Source organism: Danio aesculapii, chromosome 8 (assembly GCF_903798145.1).
Source record: "Danio aesculapii chromosome 8, fDanAes4.1, whole genome shotgun sequence".
In the NCBI taxonomy this organism is placed as follows: Eukaryota; Metazoa; Chordata; class Actinopteri; order Cypriniformes; family Danionidae; genus Danio; species Danio aesculapii.
In genome coordinates, this window is record NC_079442.1 from 24,847,349 (window position 1) to 24,874,149 (window position 26,801).

Genomic DNA, 26,801 nt, shown 5'->3' on the forward strand with positions numbered 1-26,801 from the left:
AAAAAAATGGCACTTAGTTGAAACATATGGGACCAGTTTCTAGAAGCAGAAATATGAGGCTTACAATTTTACGAAAACAATGATGGTTTGTTCTGTAGACCATCGAAAAATATGTAGTTTAAAAGGGCTAATAATTTTGACCTTAAAATGATTTTTTTAAAAGTAAGAACTGCTTTTATTCTAGCCAAAACTAAATAAATAAGACTTTCTCCAGAAGAAAAAATATTATCAGACATACTGTGAAAATTTCCTTGCTCTGTTAAACATCATTTGGGAAATATTTAAAAAAAAGAAAAGAAAATTCATAGGGGGGCTAACAATTCTGACTTCAACTATATATTGATTATTCTTCATCATTTGAGCTGCAAAACCATATTATTATTTAAAACAATGCTGTAATAATGGACTTCAATTTATACAGAAAGGGTTAGTAAGTGTTTTTTTTTTTATTATTTCTTTTTACTCAAACTATGATTATAGAAGCAGATTATGGATTTTATAAAGACAAAATTTCAGGTGGTCCCTATACAAAACAATGTTATTATCGTGAAGCATAGCGTTTGACTTGTAAAGTAATGTTTTGACATTGACATTGAGTGATGAATAAAGGGACTAAGCTGAAGTAAAATGAATGAATGAATGAATGTATGTTATGACATTTCTGCACATGCTATTTTTCATAAAAAAAAAAAAACTGTCACTCAGCAGGGTGCATAAAAAAAATAAATTAGCATGGTAAAAAAAAAAAATATTTCTTTTCTTTCTGAACGGTTTACATGTAATCATTTATTGTAAAGCACAAATCCAAGATACAAGAATGTGCTTGTTATATGCTTATAATAAAAACGGCAAAATGTTTAATTTTTTTCTTTGTTTGTTTTGTCTGGCCACAGGCAATTTGATGATTAATTAAACGTTTTTATTCAAATCTCTGATACAGTATTTGCCCAAAAAAAAGGCAAATTACATAACAGCCATTGTTTTTAGTCCCTTATATTTTAATGTAAAATATTTACCTGCTATTAAAAACTAAAATGCAGCACCTGAATTCATTTTCAACTTGTGTTCTACTTTGATTTGACTAGTGATCTCAGTTATTTTTGACATTGATAAAGGACTTGTATGTCATACATATATCTCTCATTTAGGTTTTACATGTGGCATGTGATGTCATTTTACCTTGTTGTATTCAATATTATTTTACATAGTATGTTATTTTAACACCATTCACCAGGTACTTCGTCTCTGAACAGCTACGATACAGCATGTACAACAAATAACATTATAAAATGTTGCCAGACATTAAAACTTAAAGTACAAATTGGATGCATTGTCTCTGTTTAAACAGAATTATTGGGAAGCCTACTGGTATTTATTTCCATTGTAACAGAATCACTACAATCAGTTGTTGTTGTTTTTTTTTTTTGTTGTTGTTTTTTTCTGCATTAGGTCATCACCAATAAAAAAAAACATCATAAATGCTACTGATAGAGCTAACATTCAATTGTACATACAATATTTAACACTGGAACTATCAGAATTCAATTCTATATACTAGACTGAACTGAATGTGATTTTTATCCAGTCTTATTTACATTTGAAGCTTCTATTGAGGTTTAAGAGTGAAGCTATGAATGTCTGTCTTTACAATTGTATAAGAGCTGCCACCCCTGAAGGTGATTGCCTTGCTTTGTGTGCAGCAGACTGAAAAGTTTTTTTTTCATTGCAGTGAAAATTTAGTTTTTTTAAAAGTCTAAATGGCAACAAATATGGACAGAATATATAAATAAAAGCAGAATATTCAGAAAATAAATATTTAGATTTTATTAAAATTAGAAACAATCCTGTGCAGTCACCACTGGAATCAAAATCCAGGGTTCCTGTTAGTATAGATTAGGGGTGCCCAAACTTTTTCGTATGAAGGGCCAAAAACCAAATATCATTGAGAGCCGTGGGCCGAAAGTTAAAGTTGCCATCGGTAATTTCCTAATTTATTTCATAATGTTTAAAAATAAATAGAAAACATTACTTTAAATAATATGAACTAATGCAGTATAATTTAAAATAAAAAGTTATTACCATAAAAAACTATTTATGACACAGAGTTCAATGCAAAGTGCACTGGTCAAGCAGAATCTGCCTTTGCCTTCATTTGCTCACTGATGTCTCTGCATTGTCTTCTATCTTTCGGATGACAGTACGTACATTAAAAAAAAAACATTTAAAAAAAAATCGGATTTATTGACAACATTTAATTGTAACATTTAATTTCAGTTATTTTTTTCTTAGCAATAAAACAAAAACAAACAAACAAAAGGTTACATTAAATTAGAAAAATTACAGTATCTAAACAATCCTCATAATTCTCCGTCTTCTCAGAAGGGATGGTGGACCAAATCAAAGGTTATCATGGGCCAACTTTGGCCCGCGGGCTCTAGTTCGGGCATCTCTGTTATAGATAATAATAAACATTAGGACACAAATTAAAAATTCTAATAAATCTGCTAATGTAGCTTATTACAGAAACAAACTCAAATCAGATATTCCTTTAGTTTATTTGCAAAATAAAAATACATCATAATATCTTAACTAATAAAAACATCACCGATGCACATTTCAACGCACAATAAAACTTATATCAATGTATAAAATAAGTACTCTACACCAAAATAATTAGCTGTCTATAAATGCACACGATCAATTTGATATCAGTGATTAAACTGCAAAATGGCCGCCCTGGTAGTTCTAATGTTAAATATCCCACTTAAAAACCTCACTCTCAAGCTTAAAATTTGACCCAGGATGAATGTCTTTGGTTTTCTTTTCCCTTACAGGCACTTCACAGTGGCTTTATCCCTCTCTCGGCTGTCAGATGGAGAGAAGTTAATTCAATTAAGAGATGTGAAAGAGTTTTTTTACGGTCCACGCCCAGGGAGCTATTTATCGCATCCAACAAAAGCCAAGGAAGCCTCTGGACTGCATCTCCCATAATATTAAAAAACAACCTGACATTAAAACCCAACAAAGCAATCATCTCTCTCTAGAGACACTCTCCGGAGAAGCAGAGAGCCAGTAACATGGGCCCTGGCATTTCGAGTCCTCCACCGCTGCTGTGGCGTGAGCAGTGCTGGAGCGTTTTTAATTAAATAAACCCAGCCTGAGTTGATATGCTGCGTTTTCGAAAAGTCACCTCATTAGTTTCAGCAGGACTGAGGTAGAAGCCTGATTATAAACACTTTACGCAGCCTGGAATCAATTGAGATAAGATGGAAGAGCAGACGGTTTGGAGGATTTTTTTTTAATGGCTGCCATACCTGGGTTCATTTTCTATTCAAATGCGAAGGCCTTAACAGTACGAGTGCTATATTTAGAGTCGATTTGAGCAGAAAGAGATCTGACGTGCTTCTAGGAAGGAATGGGGCTTGACGTGGATGGTGCCGGAAGGTTTGAAGGCAAGAGAGGAGTGGTCGGAGGTCACCGGTTTTGTGTCATGGTAGAAGGATGTGCCGAAAGGGAAGTGTAATGACAAAACACACACACACAGCCAGTCGTGGAAGCAGGTCATCGAGTGACGGGACAAAAGAGTGAGTAATATTGCTTTAGATCACAAGAGAACATTTCTGAGTCAAATTTGAGGCTACAGATCACCTGAAGCACCAGCGTGGAGGGAGAAAAAAGCCTCAGTGTGTTTGAATAAACAGGTTAAGTAGGGATCATCATAGGATGATGTCATCTACTGTGACATATGAAGATTAACCTTTATGCACACAGCTATGACACCAAACCATTTGCCCTAAACTGTGGAGGCAAGGTTTTGTATTACTATTAGGGCTGCATGATATTGGACATATCATATATTGCAATATTTTATTTTTTGCAATATAGTAATAGTTTGAACAGCTCTATTTGACAGTTTTCTGGGGAGTCTAACAGTATTTAGCTACAGATATTAAAAAAAAAAATTATATGCATTTCATACTTTGTCTCGTTTCTCATTCCAAATTTCTTGTACATCAAGTAAAAATATTGTTTTGTTTTCACCTTCAGAAGAAATAAGTCAAAATTTGGTGTTTTTCCTTTAAACATGCTAAAGTATCTGCCAACAGGGTTATTAAAATAGTCTTATTTTCACTTTGAAATGTAAGGATTTGGGCTAAAAACAAGAAAAAAACTATTCTAAGAAGGAAAAAACTTTTCGTTTTAAATAAATTGTATAAATAAAAACAAATAATATTTGCTACACCTCTAAACATCCTACTTTTTTGTACCTAAACACTGATATGCTCAATCAAAGGTTTTAAAAACACATGTAAATGATAAACTTTCACTCTATTATGGCTAAACTTAGCAGTGACGCAGATCTTAAATCAGATCACTCAAATCAGATGCAGGCCTGTAGTCAGCCTGGTGAAAGGGTAGTTGTTTTTTCTTAAAAAGTGGACCTTTTTGTTATTATTCGCCTCATTTTCTATTTAATTATGAGGATTAAATAGTTTGCATTTTAGTGACATTTTAAGAAAAATTTTTGCTGGATTAACTTGTTGGATGGTCATCATAACCACACCAAAAACATTTTCTAAAGATTTACATCATATATACATCAATTACATCATATATTTTAGGGGGAAAAAACTGGCAATCTGTTAAAGTTTGAAATGAAAAACTAGCCTATTGTCATTTAAATATCGTTGATTCGAATAGCAAACTAGCCAGCACATTCAACTTTCCTAAGTCACGCTGAAGCAACAGCCAACACAGGATTCCGCTGGGTGTTCTTAGCCTTCTTCGATGGATTAATTTCATAAGTTATTATGGCATGGCATAGCATTCAAAATAGGACAAATGAGCTCATGTATGGGACAAATTCTGGACCTTTGTCAGTGAGAGGTGGGTTTTTAATTACCCCCCTATATATTATATTATTTTTAATAATATATAGGGGGTATAATATAATATTATATTATTAAATAATAATATAACAATTATTTGATTATTTTAATAATAATAATAATAATAATAATAATAATAATAATAATAATAATAATAATAATAATAATAATAATAATAATAAATATTATTATTAATAATAATAATAATAATATTTAGCAACAATAGCTGTGTTTCCATCCAAAAATGCGAATTAAGTTTATGCACAACACTGGATTATCACATAAAAGGCATGCAAATAAAGCAGTGTTTTCATCCAACGAGTCAAAGTGAACAAAATCGTCACTTTTGGCCATTGATTATTGGCGCCAAATATGGTAGGAGAAGCTGCGTCAATCTTTTCTTCCTTTAATAAATGATTGTGCCTCGGAGGGCAATCCTGACATGCAGTGAACGCGTGGTGGAGTTTGAAGGCGTGGGACGCATTCTGGAGGTCATTAATAATATAATAACACTAATTCTGAGATTACGGCAAAACCACATTTCAGATGTTTTACAGTATGCTCAGCCTGCTGGTTTATCCATTCACACAGATTTTTATCATCACATGATCTCTTATAACAAAATCACATGACGTTTTTTTAATGCGCATACTGGAGTTTGTTTGGTAAAAGTGTTTCCATCGTAGTTTATGCGCATCTTTTCTTATCGAATAAAAAGTTTATCCTACTCAGTTGTGCGCATAAATCTTTGCATTTCCATCAACCGTTTTTTATGCGCATATCCAAAATGCGCATAAGTAAGTTGATGGAAACATAGCTAATGTCAGAGTCTAACATTAACAACCAATAATAAGCAAAATCCATTTTTTATATTACATTTATTATTTTGTTGCAATGTCTAAGAACTTGATATGATTTTTCTTTATATTAAAAGGAAAAGAATGCATCACGTTAATAATTTTACTTGCAGCACAGCGATCCTTACCCATGAGCAGCATATGATAACAATGTTATCAGTATCTGTTATGACATGTACTGTATCTGTTTTTATCAGTATATTTCTGGTGATGTTGACAACTGTGAAAACTGAGCAATTTTTAAAAAATCTTGAATAAGAAAGAAAGAAAGAAAGAAAGAAAGAAAGAAAGAAAGAAAGAAAGAAAGAAAGAAAGAAAGAAAGAAAGAAAGAAAGAAAGAAAGAAAGAAAGAAAGAAAGAAAGAAAGAAAGAAAGAAAGAGAAAGAAAGAAAGAAAGAAGAAAGAAAGAAAGAAAGAAAGAAAGAAAGAAAGAAAGAAAGAAAGACCTCAATGATGGTTTGGGGGAGGATTCAGAGTGAAAATTTCAGTTAACAAGAAGACATCAGGTACAGTAGCAAACAGATAGACAAGAATCGACTACATTGTGCATATTATTTAGTATCACCACTGCATTCACAAAGTAACAATAAAAACGAGCACATAAGGTTGTCCACAGTATAAATGCATTTCTCATAAAAGCAGATTTCAATAATACGCTTAACCTTGTCTTTTAATGCCTCAGCCCCTTGTTTAACCTCCAATTTCATATCTCTTAACCTTCCACTGTGAGCTAAGAGCTTATCAGTGGACTAATGTGTGTTGCTATTAACCAATGATGAATATGAAAGTTCGTGATCTGAGGTTCAACATCTCAAATAGCCTTTTAAAGATTGGTGTGGTTTAATAGATGTGTGTTAATTTATGTTCTTTCAGAGTGGGAAAAAAGGGCTCTTCAGTTGAACAATATGGGTTGACATCATATTAAACATTGTTCTGTGGCTTATGCATAAAAAGATGGCCAAAGGTGTAGAATGTTTTACATTAAGATCTTGGATATTTTATATGATATTCTGATAGTATAGTATAAAATAAACATTATTGAAATTTATTGGAGCTATAAAAATCAAATAAATGGAGATATGAATTAGGTAAATGTGAATAACACAGTAACATTTTACAATACAGAGCACATATTTAATAGTCACAATCACCTGCTCCAAGCCACCATTGATTAGACACTCACAGCTGAAGCTTCACTATAAATACAGCACACTAACACACAGTTGTTGATAAGTCTTGTTAACTGTTTAGTCACATTACAACGCGGTACCTTTGTCTTTCTTTGCCGTGTTTTTGACCCTCGCCTTGTTTGTTTATTTTAAGTTGTCTGCTGCCTATCTGTTATTTTGACTATGACTCTGGATAGCCCTTATACAACTGTTTGCTTCTGTGTTGATCATTGCTTGCCTGACCACCCTGTTAATAAAACCCTGTGTTTGGATCCTCACCTCCGTTGTCAGCCTCACATCACCGTTACATTTAATAGTTAATGTATTTACTAACATGAACAAACAATTAATAATACATTTATTCATGTATTTATTCAACTTTAATAATGGTTTAATAATGGACCATAAAATGTTTATCTATGATTAATAAATTCAATAAAATGATTGTTCATTTGTTTGTTCATGCTAGTAAATACATTAACTGATATTAACTAAGTAGCCATATAAATTGTCCTTGCCCTAAAATTGTCCATAGTGTATGTGTGTGATTGAGAGTGTGTGGGTCTTTCCCAGTGATGGGTTGCAGCTGGAAGGGCATCTGTTGCGTAAAACATATGCTGGATAAGTTGGCCGTTCATTCCGCTGTGGCAACCCCAGATTAATAAAGGGACTAAGTCGAAAAGAAAATGAATGATAATAAAATTTAATAAAATAAAATAGTTAAATTAAATTGAAAATAAAGTTAAAAAAAAAAAAATAAATAAAATAAAAAATGTAAATTCTATTAAATTCAATAAAATAAAATAAAATAAAATAAAATAAAATAAAATAAAATAAAATAAAATAAAATAAAATAAAATAAAATAAAATAAAATAAAATAAAATAAAATAAAATAAAATAAAAAAATTAAAAATTAAATTAAATTAAATTAAAACTACAAAAAATAAAATATGTATATATGTATGTATTGAACGTATCTCACTTACTATACAAAAACATTGATATTTTATTAGTAATATGATGATTATTATTAACTTTAATTATTTTGCTTTTATTACAGTAAAACATTCCAAGCTTAGACAACTGACAGTAATACAACTGACTTAAAACATTTTTAAACAATACCAGTCAGATCATTTCAATTAACAATTGACATTTAACTTTTAAACACTTACCCACCTCTATAAAAAAGTTACACAGATAGATAATAAACATGTCAGTAATGTTATAACATTAGTAGTGTAATTATTATTATTATTATTATTATTATTATTATTATTATTAAAACACTTCCACTTATCTGACAAATAGGGCCTCATCCACAATCAAATCACTTTGAACAATGTCCCACACAATGAAATCTTCTGACTCATCTATTTACCTTCAGATCTGGTGGTCAGCTATTATAAAGATAAAGACCAAAACACTGCATTCTCTGATGCATTACGGAGGTCTTGATTTATTCAAGCATTATCACATTCAGCTGACTGACAACTTGGCCCAGATGCCAACATTTGGCCTAACTAATGACAAGCAGAATGACGGATGGCACGTGCGTGTTTGGCAAACAGGCATTACAGCTGCCAGGAGAGGTGGAGTGAGATGTGAAGATTACACGAAGGCCAGTTTCAGGGTTAAGAGTGTTTTTTTCTCTCTCTTTCTTCCCAATAGCGGTTGGTGACAATTTCAGCACAAAACCCAGATCATCCTAGGATCATCCACTGACATCCAAATGCTCAAATGAGACTTAAATCCGAGCCCTTTGAATAGAGGAGCTGTAAATTCTGCAGTGTAGAGGATTGGGTGAGGATCGAGACATACGGAAATCTTGAGCACCTTCTTGCCTTGTCTGAGGCAGTCCTGACGGAAGTCCTGACGATGGAAATCGATAGAGAAACTGTAAAGTAAAAGAGCGAAGGTCAGCCGTGACTTCTGAAGACAATGGCTGACCTCCAGAGCTGGAGCAATCAATGGACGATTCACTGAGTGATGCTTAACCTTATAACAGCACAGTGCAGGCTCAAGTCAAGATTTTGGTTGAAGAACATTTGGTTGTTCAATGACACTATTCAAGGTAGTTGTTAAATAGTTTTTCAAACTGGTATCCTAGAAGAGGGTCATGAAGGACTAAAAAAAAAGTTATTAAAAAGTCCAGCGCTCTCAGCTCTTGTTACTAAATATTATTTAGCATTTTTGGTATTTTTTTCATATTTTTTATACTTAAAATAAACAAATCAAAGTATTAATGATAATGATAAGTTTATTTTCAAAATTATTATACTAAGCTAAAACAAATTGATTGTTATTTGAAATAAAATAATCATTACTGAATGAAGAAAAACATGAAAATCATAAAAATCACTTATTTTATCTTAAAACTATAGCATCTACCTGGATGATGCAATGGCAGCTATATTGCACCAGACCGCACACCAGCTGACTGGTGAAGAGCGGACAGAGTGATGAAGCCATTTATGATATGGGGATGGTTAGGAGGCCATGATGGACAGGGGCCAGTGACAAATTTGGCCAGGATGAATTTTTATACTTCAGTTTAATGTCTCATCCGAAAGATGGCGCTTAATGAGTAGTATAGAGTCCCCATCAATGTATTGGGGTGTTAGGACACACACAGACCATAGGTTCAGCAACCTAGCTTTCCCATGTGGTCTCCCATCCAAGTACTGACCAGCCTTCAATGGGCGACCATGTGAGAGTTGCAGAAAGCTAGCTTGCTGCTTACTAATACTACTACTACTACTACTACTACAAACCATGCCATTCTTCCATCCAAGTCTTGAATTGTTTTATAAAACATCACAGCATAAAATTATTTCATAATTAATGTGTGCAGCAACCGATCAACTAATAAATCAGTCAATGAAAGATTGTATATTATTTAAAGAAATTAAACAAAAAAGGTTCATTGCCACATTAAAGTCACCCTAAGTCTACTTAGCAATCTCCACCTCTTACTAAAACCAACTCAAATAGTCCCAAAATTATTAGTATTATTAGTAAATAAATACATAAAATAAGTAAACACTCAGGAATAAGAAAGTGTGCCTGAAAGACAAGACAAGAGCTGCGTGATAGTGCAAAGACGTATGACTTGCACTAATGAATCAATACTACCTTTCATAAGGCTCGGGTCATTATAATTCTCCCAGTGATTCGAATCACTATGAAGGGAACTGCAGGCTTATTTGTATTCAGTTTGTGTGCTGGAGGGGGAAGGAAGGCCAGGCGGCAGTTTGCACAATCAGGTTCCCAGCAGAGTGAAGGCGGCCTGGTCAGGAGAACCTAATTCTCCCTCTCACAACGGCTCAGGGGGATCAGCCATGAGAAGTGTCATTACGCTGACAGGATCCAATGGAATGATTTGAAAAGGACGCGATTGAGGTTGAGGAGGAAATCTGTGAAATAAATGAGAGTTATTATTTCTGCTGTAGCTGTGTATGGCGAGGAAGACAGAGGGAAAGAGGCAGGCGCTTCAGTGGGAGCGAGAGGCAAGCGTTTTAGCCCCAGGGTGATTGGACTTTCTTTTCAGACAACTGAAAGCTGTGTCTATGCTTTGGACGATCACAGCATGGGACAGTAAACGCACACACAGCCACTGAGCAATGTCAAAAATATGAATAAAGCGACTGATAGAAATTTGCTACAAAAACACAACTTGGAAATATCGAATGCACTTTTTGCCATGTTGCCGTTGTATTGAATTAGTTATTGTATTAGTTATTGCAGAGTACTCCATGTGGAGCCTATGAAATCATAATATTGGAAAGAAGGTTTTGCTTTATTATATTCCAGCAATAGCTTTTCACTTTCTTTTCTGTCTCTTTGCTGCTTTTTCTCTTGTTGACTTATTCCTTCTATGGAAAACAGACGTGATTTTGAAAAATGTTTTACTTTGTTTGGTTCTGAGTCGATAAAAGTTATTGTATGAACAGTAATCTCTTCAAAATATGGTCTTTTTGTGTTCAGCAGAAAAAGAATGAAAGGTTTGAAATGACAAAAGCATCAGTGTGTTAAATTACATGTCAGAAATTGCTAGTAAACAGACTTTAATACAATATATATTACAAGTTCTTTCATTTGAATGCAATGCTATTTCAGAGACATTAAGGCCTAATCCCAATTCTATTTTTGGGATTGGGCCTAATACTGTAACGTTACATAAATCCTTTTAAATAAATTTTAAGTTACTTCCACCAAAATAACCACAGAACATTTCCAAACATTGATTTTGCCATTAACTATAATTAGTTAGTAAGATAATTATTTGCTAAATGAGTCTGACGGCTCCACACATAGATGACAGCTTTTGTTTTAAATTTTAACATTCTACAAAAAAAAGCATAAAACATTAAAAAATGTTCTCTAAAATTATTAACTGAACCTCTTTCAACAACACATGTATTATTCATTCGCTTTTATGACACCAGAATGCAGACCGTGCGTTACGTTGTTGTGGCAACCACATATAATGCACATTATGGGATATCCACCACTAAAATGGTAGGAAAATGTGTAAGTATCAGATCATTTGAAATGAACAGTATCAGACTTTAGTGATAGTTCCCACTAATTTGTGTACATTTTATGATCGTTTCTTTCAGGACTGGATTCACAAAGCAGAAGGCTGCCGACTACAGTCCCCATGTGTATGCTGTATAAGGTTTAGTACAGTCCCCATGTGTATGAGGTTTACGGCCTAACAACTGCAGACATATTTTGTTACATGAATATATAATGATGAGCAAGAGATTGGAGATGCTTTTATACTTAACATTCTAAACATCCCACATGCAAAAAAATGTTTCAGTGGCAAATTACACCTAGAGCACAGACATGGTTTATATACAGTAATGCCATGTATATGAACCATATAATTTAGCTTTTCATTGCTGGTTTTAACAGGGATTTTGCTGAAATGCTTTCTAAAATCTGGCAACACATAAAACTCCAGCAACAGTAAATAGACATACTATTTTGTAATGTAATGTAATGTTTATTTATATAGTGCATTTATCGTGTATGGCCATACACCCAAAGTGCTTCAATCATGCAATCATAAGGGGGGTCTCTCCACACTACCACCAGTGTGTATCATCGACTTGGATGATGAGATGGCAGCCACAGGACAAAGGTGCCTGTGCGGTCACCACACACAAGCTATAGTTGGAGTATAGAGACAGTGATAGAGCCAATAATGTCTCGTCTGAAAGACGGCGCTCACTGACAGTATGGTGTCCCCTTCAGTATCCAGTATAGTGAAGGGGGCACCATACTGTCAGTGAGCGTTAGGCTGTGGTATTTTACCAAGTGATTTTTTTTTCTCAATTGCATGCAGCGTCAATGTCTCCCAGTGCTGGTACATTCTTAAGTTTCTATAGGTGGGTTGTTAAGCTCACTCACCTGTGAGAGTCAGAATTTATAGTATTTTGGGCTGGTGTGTGATGAGGTGGGGTATAAAAGAGGGTTTTTATTTTTATTCATTGGGGTTCAGGTGCTCATGGAAAGATGGGATTTTAGTTGTTATTTGAAGTGAGTTACTCAAAGTGAGCCTGATCCTAGCTGGTTTGCTTAAATATCCTAAATACCCAACAAAATTCTTTAAAAAATGAACACTCTTTTCGAGTAAAATGTGTTATAACTGCTGTTACTGAGATTATAACAATACATTATTACACTGTAAAACCCAACAGTCAACTTTATCAAATGAAATGAGTGTAGTTAATTCAAAATTGACTGAAAGTTAATTCTACTCATTTGAAACGAGTTTTAAACTCAGTCTGAAAGTATTGAGTTAATTAAATACCTCATTACTTTAACTTAAATGGAGTACGTTCAAAATACTCATATAGATACAGTATTTAACTCAAATGGTTGTAGCAATTGGTTTCCTCAAACAGTTTAAGTTGCCTTAACTTATTGGGTCTTACAGTACTCAGCTGGTTTGAGTTGGTTTGGGTTTTACTTTGCTCAAATTGCTTCATTTACTCAAACAGAGTAAGTTAACAGTACTCAATCAGTTTCCTCTAACGGTTTGAGTTACTTAACATTTTGCGTTTTACAGTGTACAAAAATAATTACTACTGTGTTATATTACTACTGTAAAGCAAAAAGTAATATACTTTAGTCACACTACTTTTGTAACACATTACTCCCAACACTGCTAGTAAATTTCACAACAAATACATAGAAACAACAAGTAACAAATTAGATAAAAGGGGTCATGAAGTGGAAAATCTAAATAAATAAATATCCCTCAACCAAAATAACATCGCAAGTGAATGAAAAAAAAAAAAAAATTTTAGCAGTTAAAACTTGTGTAAACGCTCCACAAAAGTGAAACGCTAGTAAAACCGAAAACATACAAGTACAGTTCACAACAGAATGTGCGCATTCAGTGTCTTGGTCATTAGGTTGTAAAGTATAATAACCTCAACTAATTTTAAAAGTCTGCTCATATCCCAAATCTCCTAAAAATTTGTTCTAATTAAATCCGAAAAGCAATTATCTTGCATAACACTGGAGTCTGAGACCATCGAGTGCTTGACTCCTCTCTCACAATGACCTGCTCAATAATCATTTCCATCATTCAAGCCAAATTCGCACTCACAGCTCAGACGGGCGTCTCTCAGCAGGAGTAGGAAACCGGCTACCCCTCCTGCCATGTCCAATAGAGACATTCCACCAGCTGCTGTTTTCCCATTTTCCGAAAACGCAAAGAAATGTCCCTCCATCATTCATGGGAAAGTTTGAAAGTGCCAGTTCCCCCATTGAAGAAGTGCCAAACTTCGCATTTGGAAGGCCAAGTTCCTCTGAGATGCCACCAAAACACAGCGCCGGGGTTTTACCCAGCTGTCAGCTGTAGAATGCCATCATAGCATCGCTTTATTACAAATGTCAGACTCGCTGCTGGAAACACCCCCCATTGATTAGAGGCTGGATAATTGGATTGTGGCTCTACCTCAGAAACACTGGCTAGGGGCATTCAGAGGGTGAAGACCATGAAAGACAATTCCAGGATGTGCATTTAGAAGAACCGGATGAGAGGAGGAAGATGAAGAAGAATAAGGTGCGGACGTGAACTTCACTTAAATATAGTTTACATTTGTTGTTTGTTCAAACTACTAATTTGAAATGAGCTGAAACACAATTATTGAGGTTTATTTTAAAACAACTTAATTGTTTTGTGTTCAATCCACTTAAATTTGTAGAAACTGATTGTGTGGAACCCAACATCTTTACAGTGTTGAAGAAAGTTCTGGTTATGAACATTTCATTTAAAACAAAACAGAACAGAACAGAACAGAGCGGAACTGAACTGAACTGAATTAAATTAGAATTAAAATAATATGAAACAAAGTATTTCAATTAATAATTTACTGATTACTTGCTTACTCCCTGGCCATGACATTGTATTATTTTTTATATTATTATTATTATTCAGCCAGAGACAAATATGATATAAAAACCTTTAATTTTTCTCCATTTATTGAACAGGCCTCAACATAGACCATTTTTGAAGATCCAAAATCCATATTTAGAAACCCTTCAAAGTAATCCATACTACACATTTTGACGAATAAGGGGCTTCTTTAGAAAAAATTTAAAAATTTCCAGCTTTTTTTAGAAAATCAAAATCATAAAATCATTATTATTTAACAATAAATATTTGCCTTGGTTCAGCTCTGCAATGCGTATTCATAATACATTTACTTCATGACTTGTCTCATAATGTTTGTATTTGGAATCCTACATTAAGTAGGTGACAAGAACAGCCCCTTTGTTTCTGCAGCACAAGTGAAATGCATTTACATTTAATCTTTTAGCAGATGCTTTTATCCAAAGCGACTTACAAATGAGGATAATAGCAATAAAAAAGCAATTATATCAAAAGCTACAATATGTACAGTAAATGCTGGGACAAGTCACTTGCAGAATATAAACTTCTGAAGGGTACATAAGTCTAAACTATAGTGTATTTAGGTAAAGCAAGTCAATGGTGCAGAGTCAGTGAAAAAAAAAAACTGGCTATGTGTTTAAGTCACACAAAGTCATTGTATTATATTAGAAGGTGACATTTATTTCCGATTTAGTTGCCTGGCATGCAGTAATAACTTAAGACGCTTAAGGCTTTTTTGAGAAACCTGGCAAAGCTCAGTTCGCTCTCTTGTAGTTTAAGATGCTTGCCTTTCAAAACTTTTTTTTTTTTGTAAAATAATTTGAAATACCTTAAGGCAAAGTTTAACAGCTGTAACTCCCATAAGTTTTATGGACCTACTTGATTTATGGGGTAAATGATGAGGGGGGGGGAAAGCAAAGCACACTGTTCTTAAATTTCAACAAATTTACAGCAGTTCCCACTGGCTAAGGATGGCCAGTGTGAAAGTAAGCTTACCTTGCTATCTGTCATCAATAATGAAACACCTCAATTCAACAGAGATTTAGTGTTGAATCTATGAAATTAATAATTTATGGACTGTTCTTGAAAATTGGACTCAGCTAAATATAAGGAGCCAATGCAAACAAAAACAGAGATGATGGAAAGCCTAAATCATCCAGAACAACTTCACAATTTAGAGGGCAATTACACAACATGAGCGTCCAAGTTTACTCTGCTGTACATTACTTCCGGTATTCCTACATAACTACAACTCTTTACAAACTTTGCACTCATCAACTCCTGCCACAGCTGACAATAATTTGATCATACACACACACAGCTGAAACTCATGATTACTGATTACATAGACTATTTATATAACTTTATACATACATATATACACTAACTTTCACAGACACTTTCCTGAGTCTTGCTTTCCCATGAACATTACAAAGCGTTTTTCCTGTTTGTCTTGCCGTGGGTTAATTCATGTCTTGCTTAACATTTTGATTCTTTGCGGCATAGCCTGACCATTAGCCTGTATTTTGAATAACCCTTATGATACCATATGCTCCTGTTTTTGACCATTGGCTGCATGACTCCTTAATAAACTGCATGTGGAGCTACACGTCTATTGTCAGCAACCCAAACATTACAGGGGGCCTAATAATGCAATATCGTAATGTTATAAAGGCTATGTTTTTGAAAGAAAAAAATGTTCATGAAGTGACATGTCAGTGTTCAGTCTATGCATGTAGTAATGCATGCAAATATGCAAGTACTTGGTAACCAGAACAATAATGGCAAACTACAGAAGTGCATGTTTATAATTTATTTAATTTAATTACAAATGTTCTAATTTATTTAAAGTTTTAAACTTTTATTTTATTTTTCAAAAAAGAAAAATAACACAGGATTAATGTTTCCATTTTTAGTAAACTGCTATAATCTAAATGAGCACTGCCAGAAAAAAGTACAATTGAAGTACAATTTTGTAAATAGGAGTGCAAACCATATATATTTATCTTTAAAGTGCACAATAGGTTCCTTATAGAATACATTTGTACTCAAAATGAGTTTTAATCCATAAACTAGATGTACAAATAGGTACCTTTCATGGTACCACCCCAGTGACCGTCACTTTTTTTCTAAGAGTGAACCCTTTAAAACAAGAGAAATCACTGTATTATTTTACCTTATTATCACTTACCATATTATAATTATTTCTTTTGAATTTGCCTTATAAAAAAAGTATGATATAATGCAAAAATCACACATTTTGTTACGCATGTTCTGCTTCATGCGCCTTTTTACATCTTCACTCATCATTATAATTAGTCTCTTTATCCTACCCTTGAGAGTGAATGTCTGTTATATTTGACCCTGCATTATAGATGTCATTGTCACCATTGTTCATAAAGAAGTGCAATTTCCCATAACGCACCACATTAAATCATGATGTCAAACCCTTGACATGCTGTACACACTACAATAAGCGTCTAGCAGAAAAATATATATAAAAAAACATCAAATTCATAACAAGGGAACAGATTGCATTTTTAACAGTAATGTCATGACGGTATGAAGCTTAAGTACACGGTTCTGTTAAAAGCATTATACAGAGGTCTTCTAAATGACACCCTGTAATGTTTCCAGGAAATATGATTTTTACAGATGTACAGTGGCCATAGTGACAGGCATTTCTTCAGCTCACAGTACAAATGCATATATTAAACTCAAGATCATCTCAGATTAAATTAATTCAGCTCATTTCAGGTTTATTTTTATAGTGCTTTTCACAATAATTACCATTGAAAAGTAGCTTTATAAAAGATGCACATCATTACATTACAGTCAAAACCAGAAAGATACATTAATATCATAATTGATTCATTTTATTATTTGCAGAGAACACAGTTTTATTCGTCATAAACAAATATGATTGAAGCATGGGACCCAATATAAAAAACCGGGACTTAAAAATAGCAAGAATCCCCATGTAACCCCATATTGATCGACTACTAAATGCGGATATTTCTGTCTCAGTGTTTATATTGACTGCTGCTCTAGTTTGTGTGTGTTCTTCATAATTAAAGGATCCATCATGCAGATTAGCAATGGTTTATGGTGAATGGCCTTCAAAATAATTAAACTAAAACAAATAAATCTACAATATACTGCATGCAGACCATTTGGCTTTTTCGCAGAATCAAAATGTATGCGAAGGGTCTGTCAATTCACCAGTCATCCTTCAGTGCTTCTGACCTTTTATCCAGACACGCTCCCCGGTGAGCCTGATGATGCTTCAATGAAAAGGACAAAACAAGGTACATCAATGTAAAAGCATACTGTAATTACTGATGTGAGTTCAAAGAGAATCTGACTTAGATGGCAGATCAGACAAGCCGCTGATGGTTAAGAAACACGTAGTCCAGAGAAAACTAGATGAACAAAGCAATCCATGTGCAGGCGTACACGCGTACATGCAAATACAGACAGGCATCACAAGCTATTGGAAATCCTGAGACCAATCTTTCTGCTTGGTAAAGAAAAATAACAATAGCTGGATTTCCATCATATCATGAAGCAAATATTTTCAAACTAAGCTAAAAAAAAACAAAAAATAAAACTAAATAATGCAATTTAGGTGCATTTCCATCAAGTTGTTAGGGCTCATTCACACAGAACACGCATTTCCATACCTTTAAAAGTAAAGTAGGGTATGTAAAATAATCTTAATTTAAACCTAAAACAAAATTAGTTTACTTACCCCGTTGACAGATTTAGCTTATTTATTAAGGAAAAAACACTTAATTCAGACTTACTATTTCTGAAAACAATACAATATTTTTCTTGTCCAGAAAATGCTTTTTAATTTAGTTGTTTTAGATATTTTAGACTGGAAACAAGACAAATAAAAAAACACAAACATGTACTAGTAATAAAATAAAAAATAAACAATACAATATTTTTCTTGTCTAGAAAATGCTTCTTAATTTAATTGTTTTAATTATTTTAGACTAGAAACAAGACAAAAAAAATTAGCAAAAACGTATCTACTAATAATATCAATAAATAAATAAACAAAATACTTTTTGTCCAGAAAAATGTTTTTTAATTTAATTGTTTTAGATATTTTAGACTAGAAACAAGACCAAAAAAAAAAATCAAAAAAATTGTACTACTAATAAAATAAAAATAATAAAAATACAAGCATTTTCTAGACAAGAAAAACATTGTTTTATTTAATTGTTTTAGATATTTTTGACCCGAAACAAGACCAAAAACACAAAAATGTATTTACAAAAAATTAAAAAATAAAAATAAATAAACAAAATATTTTTCTGGTCTAGAAAATTCTTGTATTTTTATTATTTTTTAATTTTATTATTAGTAAATTTTTGTGTTTTTTTGTGATGGCCAGGCGGCCATCAAACTTCATTACAGCTTCTTAGTTTAATTGTTTCAGATATTTTGCACTAGAAACAAGCCAAAACACACACACACACACACACATACACACACACACACACACACACAAACTATTTTTTAATAATAAAAGTAAATAAAAAAATAAAGAAATAACACAATATTTTTCTAGTCTAGAAAATGTTTCTATATTTCAGTGTTTTAGATATTTTAGACTAGAAACAAGACAAAAAAACACAAATACTTATTTACTACTAATACAAATAAATAAATAAACATAACAATACTTTTCTTGTTCAGAAAATGCTTCTTAATTTAATTGTTTTAGGTATTTTGGACTAGAAACTACTAGTAAAAAAGACAAAAAATACATAAGTTACAAAAACATATTTACTAATAATAAAAATAAATCATTATAAATGAATAAATAAAAATAACAATAAGAAAAAATATTTTATTTTATTTTATTCAGCGCAGTGCAGTGCAAAATTTTGTTTTTCTTTGTTTGTTTAATTGTTTTTTATTCTTTCAGGTTAAAAAAACATCACAGCCTGATTTGTGAAATTTTGTAAACAGAACCATGATTAAGGAAGCTGATGTAATTTTTTCACAAATTGCACTATTGTTGTTTAAAAATAAGTTGAATTAATGTGAATAGACGGGTTGAACAGAAGCATATACAATTGATTAACCACCTCTGAGCTCACAACAGGTGTGTCTTTACAGGAATGTCAGTTATTGTTAAAAATCAATTTCCCTGTGGAGAGTTTTTTCTCTATTTTTCTGAAACCTGACTGTTGTGCTCTACTGTAGATTCTTATCTTCTCATTGGTTGTTGCTGTTCGTTTGCATAAATTCTCTGCAACATTAATTACAATATCTCTCGCCTGAAACTGTAACATTTCACAAAATTTCCAGTCACTGCAACCTGCAGCTTGTGTTAATCCTAGCATGCTAATGCTAATCACCATTAATGTGAGTTCCTGGAATTCTGCCTCATTTACAATTAATAAACAAGAAATATCAGAAACAGATGTGCTATCATCTTGATCTACACATTAGAAAGTCTATTAAATCTTCAGCCTCTTCTGTCAAAAGTTGTTTTTTATCTCTTGGCTTATTAAAAAGTCCCAATCCCGAACAGATTGTACATGAGAGACAAGGTTTTCTAGGAGCATTTCATGTAATCACATAACAAGAAGCTGAGTTTGAGGAGAAAAAACAGATGTTTAAACAAATGAGGAACAAATAACGAGGTCCAGAATCATACATCCATAAGAAGCAGAATCATCTGCACTCATGCTGAACCACAACACATGTGCACCTGTAATTAGGCTCCTTTACGGAAAATCTTCAGACAAATAACAGAAAAGGATAGTAAAGGAGTGCTTTATGGGAGCTAGAAGACCCATCGAGAGCAGAGGGTGTAGTTAGCTAATGCAGGCCTCTCCATTAGATAACAGGGGTCAACTACAACATGTCCCACTTTCCCCTTCACCTCCAAGACCCCACACGGCTAAAAGGATGGCGGCGCAGCTCAATTCATCCACACTCAGAGGGGAAGGAGAACAAAAAGCCAAGATGCGTGCCAACTGGCACGACAGCCTCACAGACTATTAAATGAAGGGAATGAGAGTCAGAAAAATGTCAGCCATGTTTACATTAACATCTCTGAATAGCGTTCGCAGCGGATGTTACCTAACAGGCATGAGGCAAAACAGCCATGTCATTTTATGCTTCTTTTGGGGTTATGATTTATTTTTGTAACCACTTTTTGTTAAAAGAGAGATGATTAGCCTAATAAAAGATCTTAAAGCTGTCAAAATGATACATGGCATGGTACTTTGGTCACACATGATACATGGGTAAAATAATAATAATAATAATAATAATAATAATAATAATAATAATAATAATAATAATAATAATAATAATAATAATAATAATAATAATAATAATAATAATCTATACAGAATTATATAACATTAAACTGACCAAAATATGAAGTAATTTTGATTTACATATTTTATTATGGTTTTAAAATTCTTTTTGTGTGTATGTGTGTTTTACAGTTGTTGTTTTTTCAATTGTTTTGCCCTAAATATCAGAACACTAGACAAAATTCACAAGCATTGCCAAAGTTGCACATTTTGCTAAATTTTTTAATCTTTTTTCAAATGCTTAGATACAATTCACATTAGTAAAAGATACTTTGTTCTTTGAACTAGAATCACCTTTTCAATATAACTTGAACATCAAACTAATCTCATTTCAAAATGCAACCATACAGTACCTGCCAACACTCCCGTTTTTCCCAGGAGTCTATTGTATTTCAGACACATCTCCCACGACCCTCCTGTTTTGTTATTTCTCCTCAGCCACCACCCCCCCAACACCCCCAGGTATGAATGCAACTCCCACATTATATTATACTTCCACACTATATATACACATTACATATACAGATAAGTTTTAGGATAAATCAAAATGACATCAGTTACCAGAGAAGATGACCCAACTGGACTACATTATCTTTAGGATTTCATCCTTATTCCATATACAGTCAGAATTCCATACAGTCATTATTCCATATACTTATTAGCCCCCATTTGATTTTTTTTTTCTTTTTTTAATATTTCCCAAATGATGTTTAACAGAGCAAGGACATTTTCACAGTATGTCTGATAACATTTTTTCCTCTGGAGAAAGTATTATTTGGTTTATTTCGGCTAGAATAAAAGCAGTTTCAATTTTTAAAAAAACATTTTACGGTTAAAATTATTAGCCCCTTTAAGTTTTTTTTTTATCTACAGGAAAAACTATCGTATATATTACCCTAACCTGCCTAGTTAACCTAATTAACCCAGTTAAGCCTTTAAATGTCACTTTAAGCTGTATAGAAGTGTCTTGAAAAATATCTACCGGTAGTCAAATATTATTTACTGTCATCATGGCAAAGATAAAATAAACCAGTTATTAGAAATGAGTTATTAAAACTATTAGTAAAACTATTATGTTTAGAAATCTTTTTTACGTTAAACAGAAATTGGGGGGAAAATAAACAGGGGGGGCTAATAATTAAGCGGGGCTAATAATTCTGACTTCAACTGTATATGAGTTCTATATGGGTTTTACAGACAATGTTTTCATATTTGACACTACTGTATGCAAAAAAAGTCCATTCACAGCACCACAGCAGACCAATGTCAGACCTGGATTTGCATTGACAGAAGGTTCTTTCCAAGATTTTTGACTAATGAAAACAGCCCTGATGTGATCAATAATCAACAATCTGTGGTCAAATCCACAGGACAAAATATTTTTAAAGAACAATATTAAATGAGTGTGTGTGTGTGTGTGTGTGTGTGTGTGTGTGTGTGTGTGTGTGTGTGTGTGTGTGTGTGCGTGTGCGTGTGTGTGTTCTAAAGTTGTGTTCCTGTAGTATTTGTATGATAAAAGGATTATGTGAACCAATGATCCTGCAAATGCAAGGCTTGTCTAAACAAATGAATCCAGCATGCAGAATTTTGAACAATGAATAGTCTGTGTTAAAAGTAGTGACTGTTTAGAGTTTCGTGTCTAGAGTTTTGAAAATTGACATCAGGGTTCTGAAATTTGTAACAAAACAAGTGTAAAAAAATTGTAATAGGCCTTTGGGCCACATCAAATTGTCCTTTATGGTTATTAGATAATTAAATTGTAAAACCATATAAATGAATCCACTTTTGTAACATTAAACATTATACATCACGAAAATAAAACCAAAAAAATATTTTATTTCAGCTAGCTTAGTCATATATGCTGTATAGTCAGTTTATATACACAAACAAACTAAATTGACCAAAATTCAAATTAGAAATGAAAACAGAAACCAAATTATTAATACTAATTGCAATACCATCTCAGTGAAACCGAAAGAGCACTGCGCTTAACATAATGTGTGCCATTTAGCTCATTAACCTACATCTAATTTACTAACCACCTGTGATCCAACTTAACTAGCCTCTATTTATACTGCCATTGTCATTCTTCACAGTGCAAACACGTCTCAGTCGGTGCTATTTGCCTAGTGCAATTATTGTTACGATATTACCGACCACCGACCGCCCTGCTAAGCAGGTGGTAAACACACTTTTATTGAAAGATGTGTTTGTGCACGTTCTCTGTTGATCATGAGAGCAGCGATTCATCAAAATTATGATCCGATAATGGAAAAGAACTTCATGATGGGACATATATCACTGCATGGTGTAGTTCAGCACATTTTAATGATCATATTTATCCCTTTCAGAATTTGGTACTTAAAAGCAGCCTGTAAGATGAAGAATTCTGCATTAAAAATTAGTGTGCATCTTTTGCGTTATTATATTCATATCTCCTTCAGTCAATCATTTGCCAAAAAACAACAGACAGAGCATGCAAATAAACAACATAATCCCTACTTAGTGAATGTAAATATCACACACTGTCTGAGTTCAGACACAATTCAGCAGAATTCAATCCAATATTGCTCCATTGTGGAATAGAGAGAAACTGGTCATGGAAATGCAACAGCACAAATAAGAGCACGCACATAAAACTTTCTTATAGCAGAAAGGGAGAAGGAGCAGAAGATGCCAAAGTTAGATTAAGTGCTAGTTAACTGAACTCTGCAATTGTATAGAGCACAGTGAACCTGCTGATGCATGAGTGGCAGAGATCCAGGGGTCTTGTACCTGTCCTCTTTTTCCTGCAGGATAACAGAAAATGGCCCTGCTCCAAGAACTAACAGCACTAATTTGAGAAAACCACAGCAGCATGGCGTTATTAGATCATCCTGCTGATCTGCAATCAAATATTTGGATATGAGATAATGCTGACCTCCGAACGCTGCCTATTGAAATGCAGACAATTGCATAACATCAGGCCGCGTGAGCATATAAAGTTGAGGATTGAAGATCAGTTTTATTCTAAATTATTAAAAAACAAACTTAGGCACTTACCATTGAAGTCGTGGATTTTAAGTTAAATTGATGACTGAGGATCAGAGAACTAATTAAGATTCAACCAAGCTATTTACATCCTAGTGTGTATATTGTAACAGCAAGTAAACAAATGCAGGCTATTCATGTCTTTTGTCTTATGCAAACATTATTTGACTCTTTGGAGGTAGTGGCTCAGAGCAGAATGGTGTCCAGCTTAATGAACGTCATGAACAATGTCTCCCACCCTCTCCAAGGCATGTTTGCAGAAATGAAGAGTGCATTCAGCAACAGAGTGATCCGTCCACGGTGTAACAGAGGGTGCCGCTGAAGGTCATTCCTGCCTACTGCCATAAGACTCCACGATTCTTCCGCCGTGTGCATGGAACATTGACTTGTTTTGACTTCTCTGCCTACAACTGTTTGTCTCCACAACTGCTTTACATTTGCTCTGTTTACAACATCCAGTGACCTTCAGGTCATGTGTACGATGTATTCTGTTTCATGTTGGACTGAAGTTAACCCATCTATCCACTCATTTAACTCAAGTACCTACCTACACGGTGATCTACCTAGCCTATGATACTATTTACCAACCCAGTGATCTATTTACAGTACCCATCCAGTATTCTAACTTCCCACCAAGTAATGTTTCTAAGTTATCGACCAAACCTGTGATCTAAATAATCCAACTTATCAACCCATTCAATGATCTGTTTAACCTATCCAACAAATCTGCCCATCCATTAATCCATCTAACCCACGGTTGCCAACCTCAGATACTGGAGGGTCGCAGCCCTTCACAGTCTAGTTCCAACCCTGCTCCAATACACTTAAGCCACGGTCACACTGCACTTTAGGCCCCATAGACTTCCATTTATACACATGCAAATGCGGCAGACCAAAAACGTCAGCTCGTGCAACAAGTTTCTTTGTCATTGCATTGCAAAGTTCAAGCTCGGTGAACTCTAACCTGCGAAATCACAACACATCACTGCGCGAGACCAATTAAACTTAATTGCTGGAGGGCCATAGCTCTGCACAGTTTAGTTAAAACCCTAATTACTGTAAATACACCTGATCAAACTAACTGAGTTCTTCAGGCCTGTTTGAAAACTACAGGTTAATGTGTTGGAACTAAACTGTGCAGGGCTACAGCCCTCCAAGAACTGAGTTTGACTCCCTTGATCTAACTTACTGTACAGTATTTCTCTGCATACCCAATGATTTCTCCATCCTACAGAACATAAGTAGTTTTAGTCCTACCCACTAATCTAACCTATCATCCACTATACAGTTGAAGTTAGATTTATTAGCCCCCCTGAAATATTAGCCCCTCTGTTTATTTTTTCCCCGTTTAACGGAGAGATTTTTTTTCAACACATTTCTAAACATAAGTTTTAATAACTCATTTCTAATGACTGATTTATTTGATTTTTTCCATGATGACAGTAAATAATATTTGACTACATATTTTTCATTACACTTCTATACAGATTAAAGTGACATTTTAAATCAGACCTCCGTCTGATTCCTGTGAGACTCCTGGGGCAGACGGCACCTAGACTGCAGCTCTGCACAAGACATTTGGCCATAGGAGAAATGGTCGTGCCCAACTGAGCCTGGTTTCTCTCGAGGTTTTTATCCTTCTCTTTCACCAATTGGTAAAGTTTTTTCCTCGCCGTTGTTGCCACTGGCTTGCATAGTTCGGGAATTGTAGAGCTGCGCATCAATGGATTTGCTCTTCAGTGAACTGAACTGAACTTAAACTCTGAAAACTAAACTGACACTGTTTAAATTCACAATAATCTTCTATGTGAAGCTGCTTTGACACAATCTATATGGTAAAAGCGCTATACAAATAAAGATTAATTGAATTGAACATTTAAAGGCTTAACTAGGTTAATTAGGTTAACTAGGCAGGTTAGGGTAACAAAATATATAGCTTAAAGGGGCTAATAATTTTGAAAATGATTTTAAAAAAATTAAAAACTGCTTTTATTCTAGCCGAAATAAAACAAATAAGACGTTCTCCAAAAGAAAACACATTATCAGACATACTGTAAAAATTTCCTTGTTCTGTTAAACATCGTTTGGGAAATATTTAAAAAAGAAAAAAAATTCAAAAGGGGTTTAATAATTCTGATTTCAACTGCATGCATATAATTTACTTATCCACCCTGTGATGTAACCTATATATCAACTTACCTACAGTATCTAACCAATTTATCTACCCATTCATTGATCTTTCTAACCAACAGTACGTCGGTCCACACATCCACTGATTTTTGCAACCGACTGTCTTTTATCTATCAGTCTATTAAGCCATCAAACTACCCAACCAACCAGGGGCGTAGCAACCGGGGGGATGGGGGGATCTGTCCCCCTCACTTTTAGAGACAGACCATTTAGAAACAGGTGATTAATAATTATATGAACATATGAGCTCATACAGCCGTCCCCCCACTTCTAAAATGTCCGCAACGCCCCTGCAACTAACATATCTAAGTTTCTAAATGATCTATTAATCCATCCATCCACCTATTCCATTCCATTTCATCCCTCCATCCATCCTCTCTTGTTCTCAACAAATTACTATGTAAATTGTATTAAGAAGGTACATACAGTCCATGATTATTCTCAGTGTTGAAATTGCAGTTGAAGGAGATAAGCCCAGTAGAGTGCACATGCATGTTCTGAAAACAGATGACTTACCTTCCTGCACTGCCTGGAAAGGGTTGTTTCCATCTACAAACTCCACGGACACAGTGATCTTCTCTGTCTCCAGGATTTCATTGTTGAGGTTGAGATCCGCCACTGCCATACGGAACACCTCATCGTCCTTTTTGGCAGACTCATCAAAAATGGCCCCTAAAAAAGACGATTTGTTAAAATGTATCATTTGGTTAGCAACTGGACACAATAATAGACACTAAAAACAAACATAAGCAAATTACAAATTGCTTGATAACACTGTTTGCTCAATCCAAGCCAATATAAAGATGTCAGGAGGTATTTTAGGCAATCACTAACAATATAAAACAATCACTAAAACAATATAAATACTTCCTTATTTATATTGCTTTAGAGTGTATGT

General features: G+C 33.9%; 1 protein-coding gene across 2 annotated transcripts in view; it reads right to left on the reverse strand.

Moving 5' to 3' along the window:
* The window catches only part of grid2 (glutamate receptor, ionotropic, delta 2), a 673,181-nt gene that overhangs the window by 562,533 nt on the left and 83,847 nt on the right, over window positions 1-26,801 (reverse strand). For both annotated transcript variants that reach the window (XM_056463472.1, XM_056463473.1), the window contains exon 2: window positions 26,420-26,575. In XM_056463472.1, the coding sequence (XP_056319447.1) occupies window positions 26,420-26,575 (156 nt within the window). The remainder of the gene's footprint in view (window positions 1-26,419; window positions 26,576-26,801) is intronic.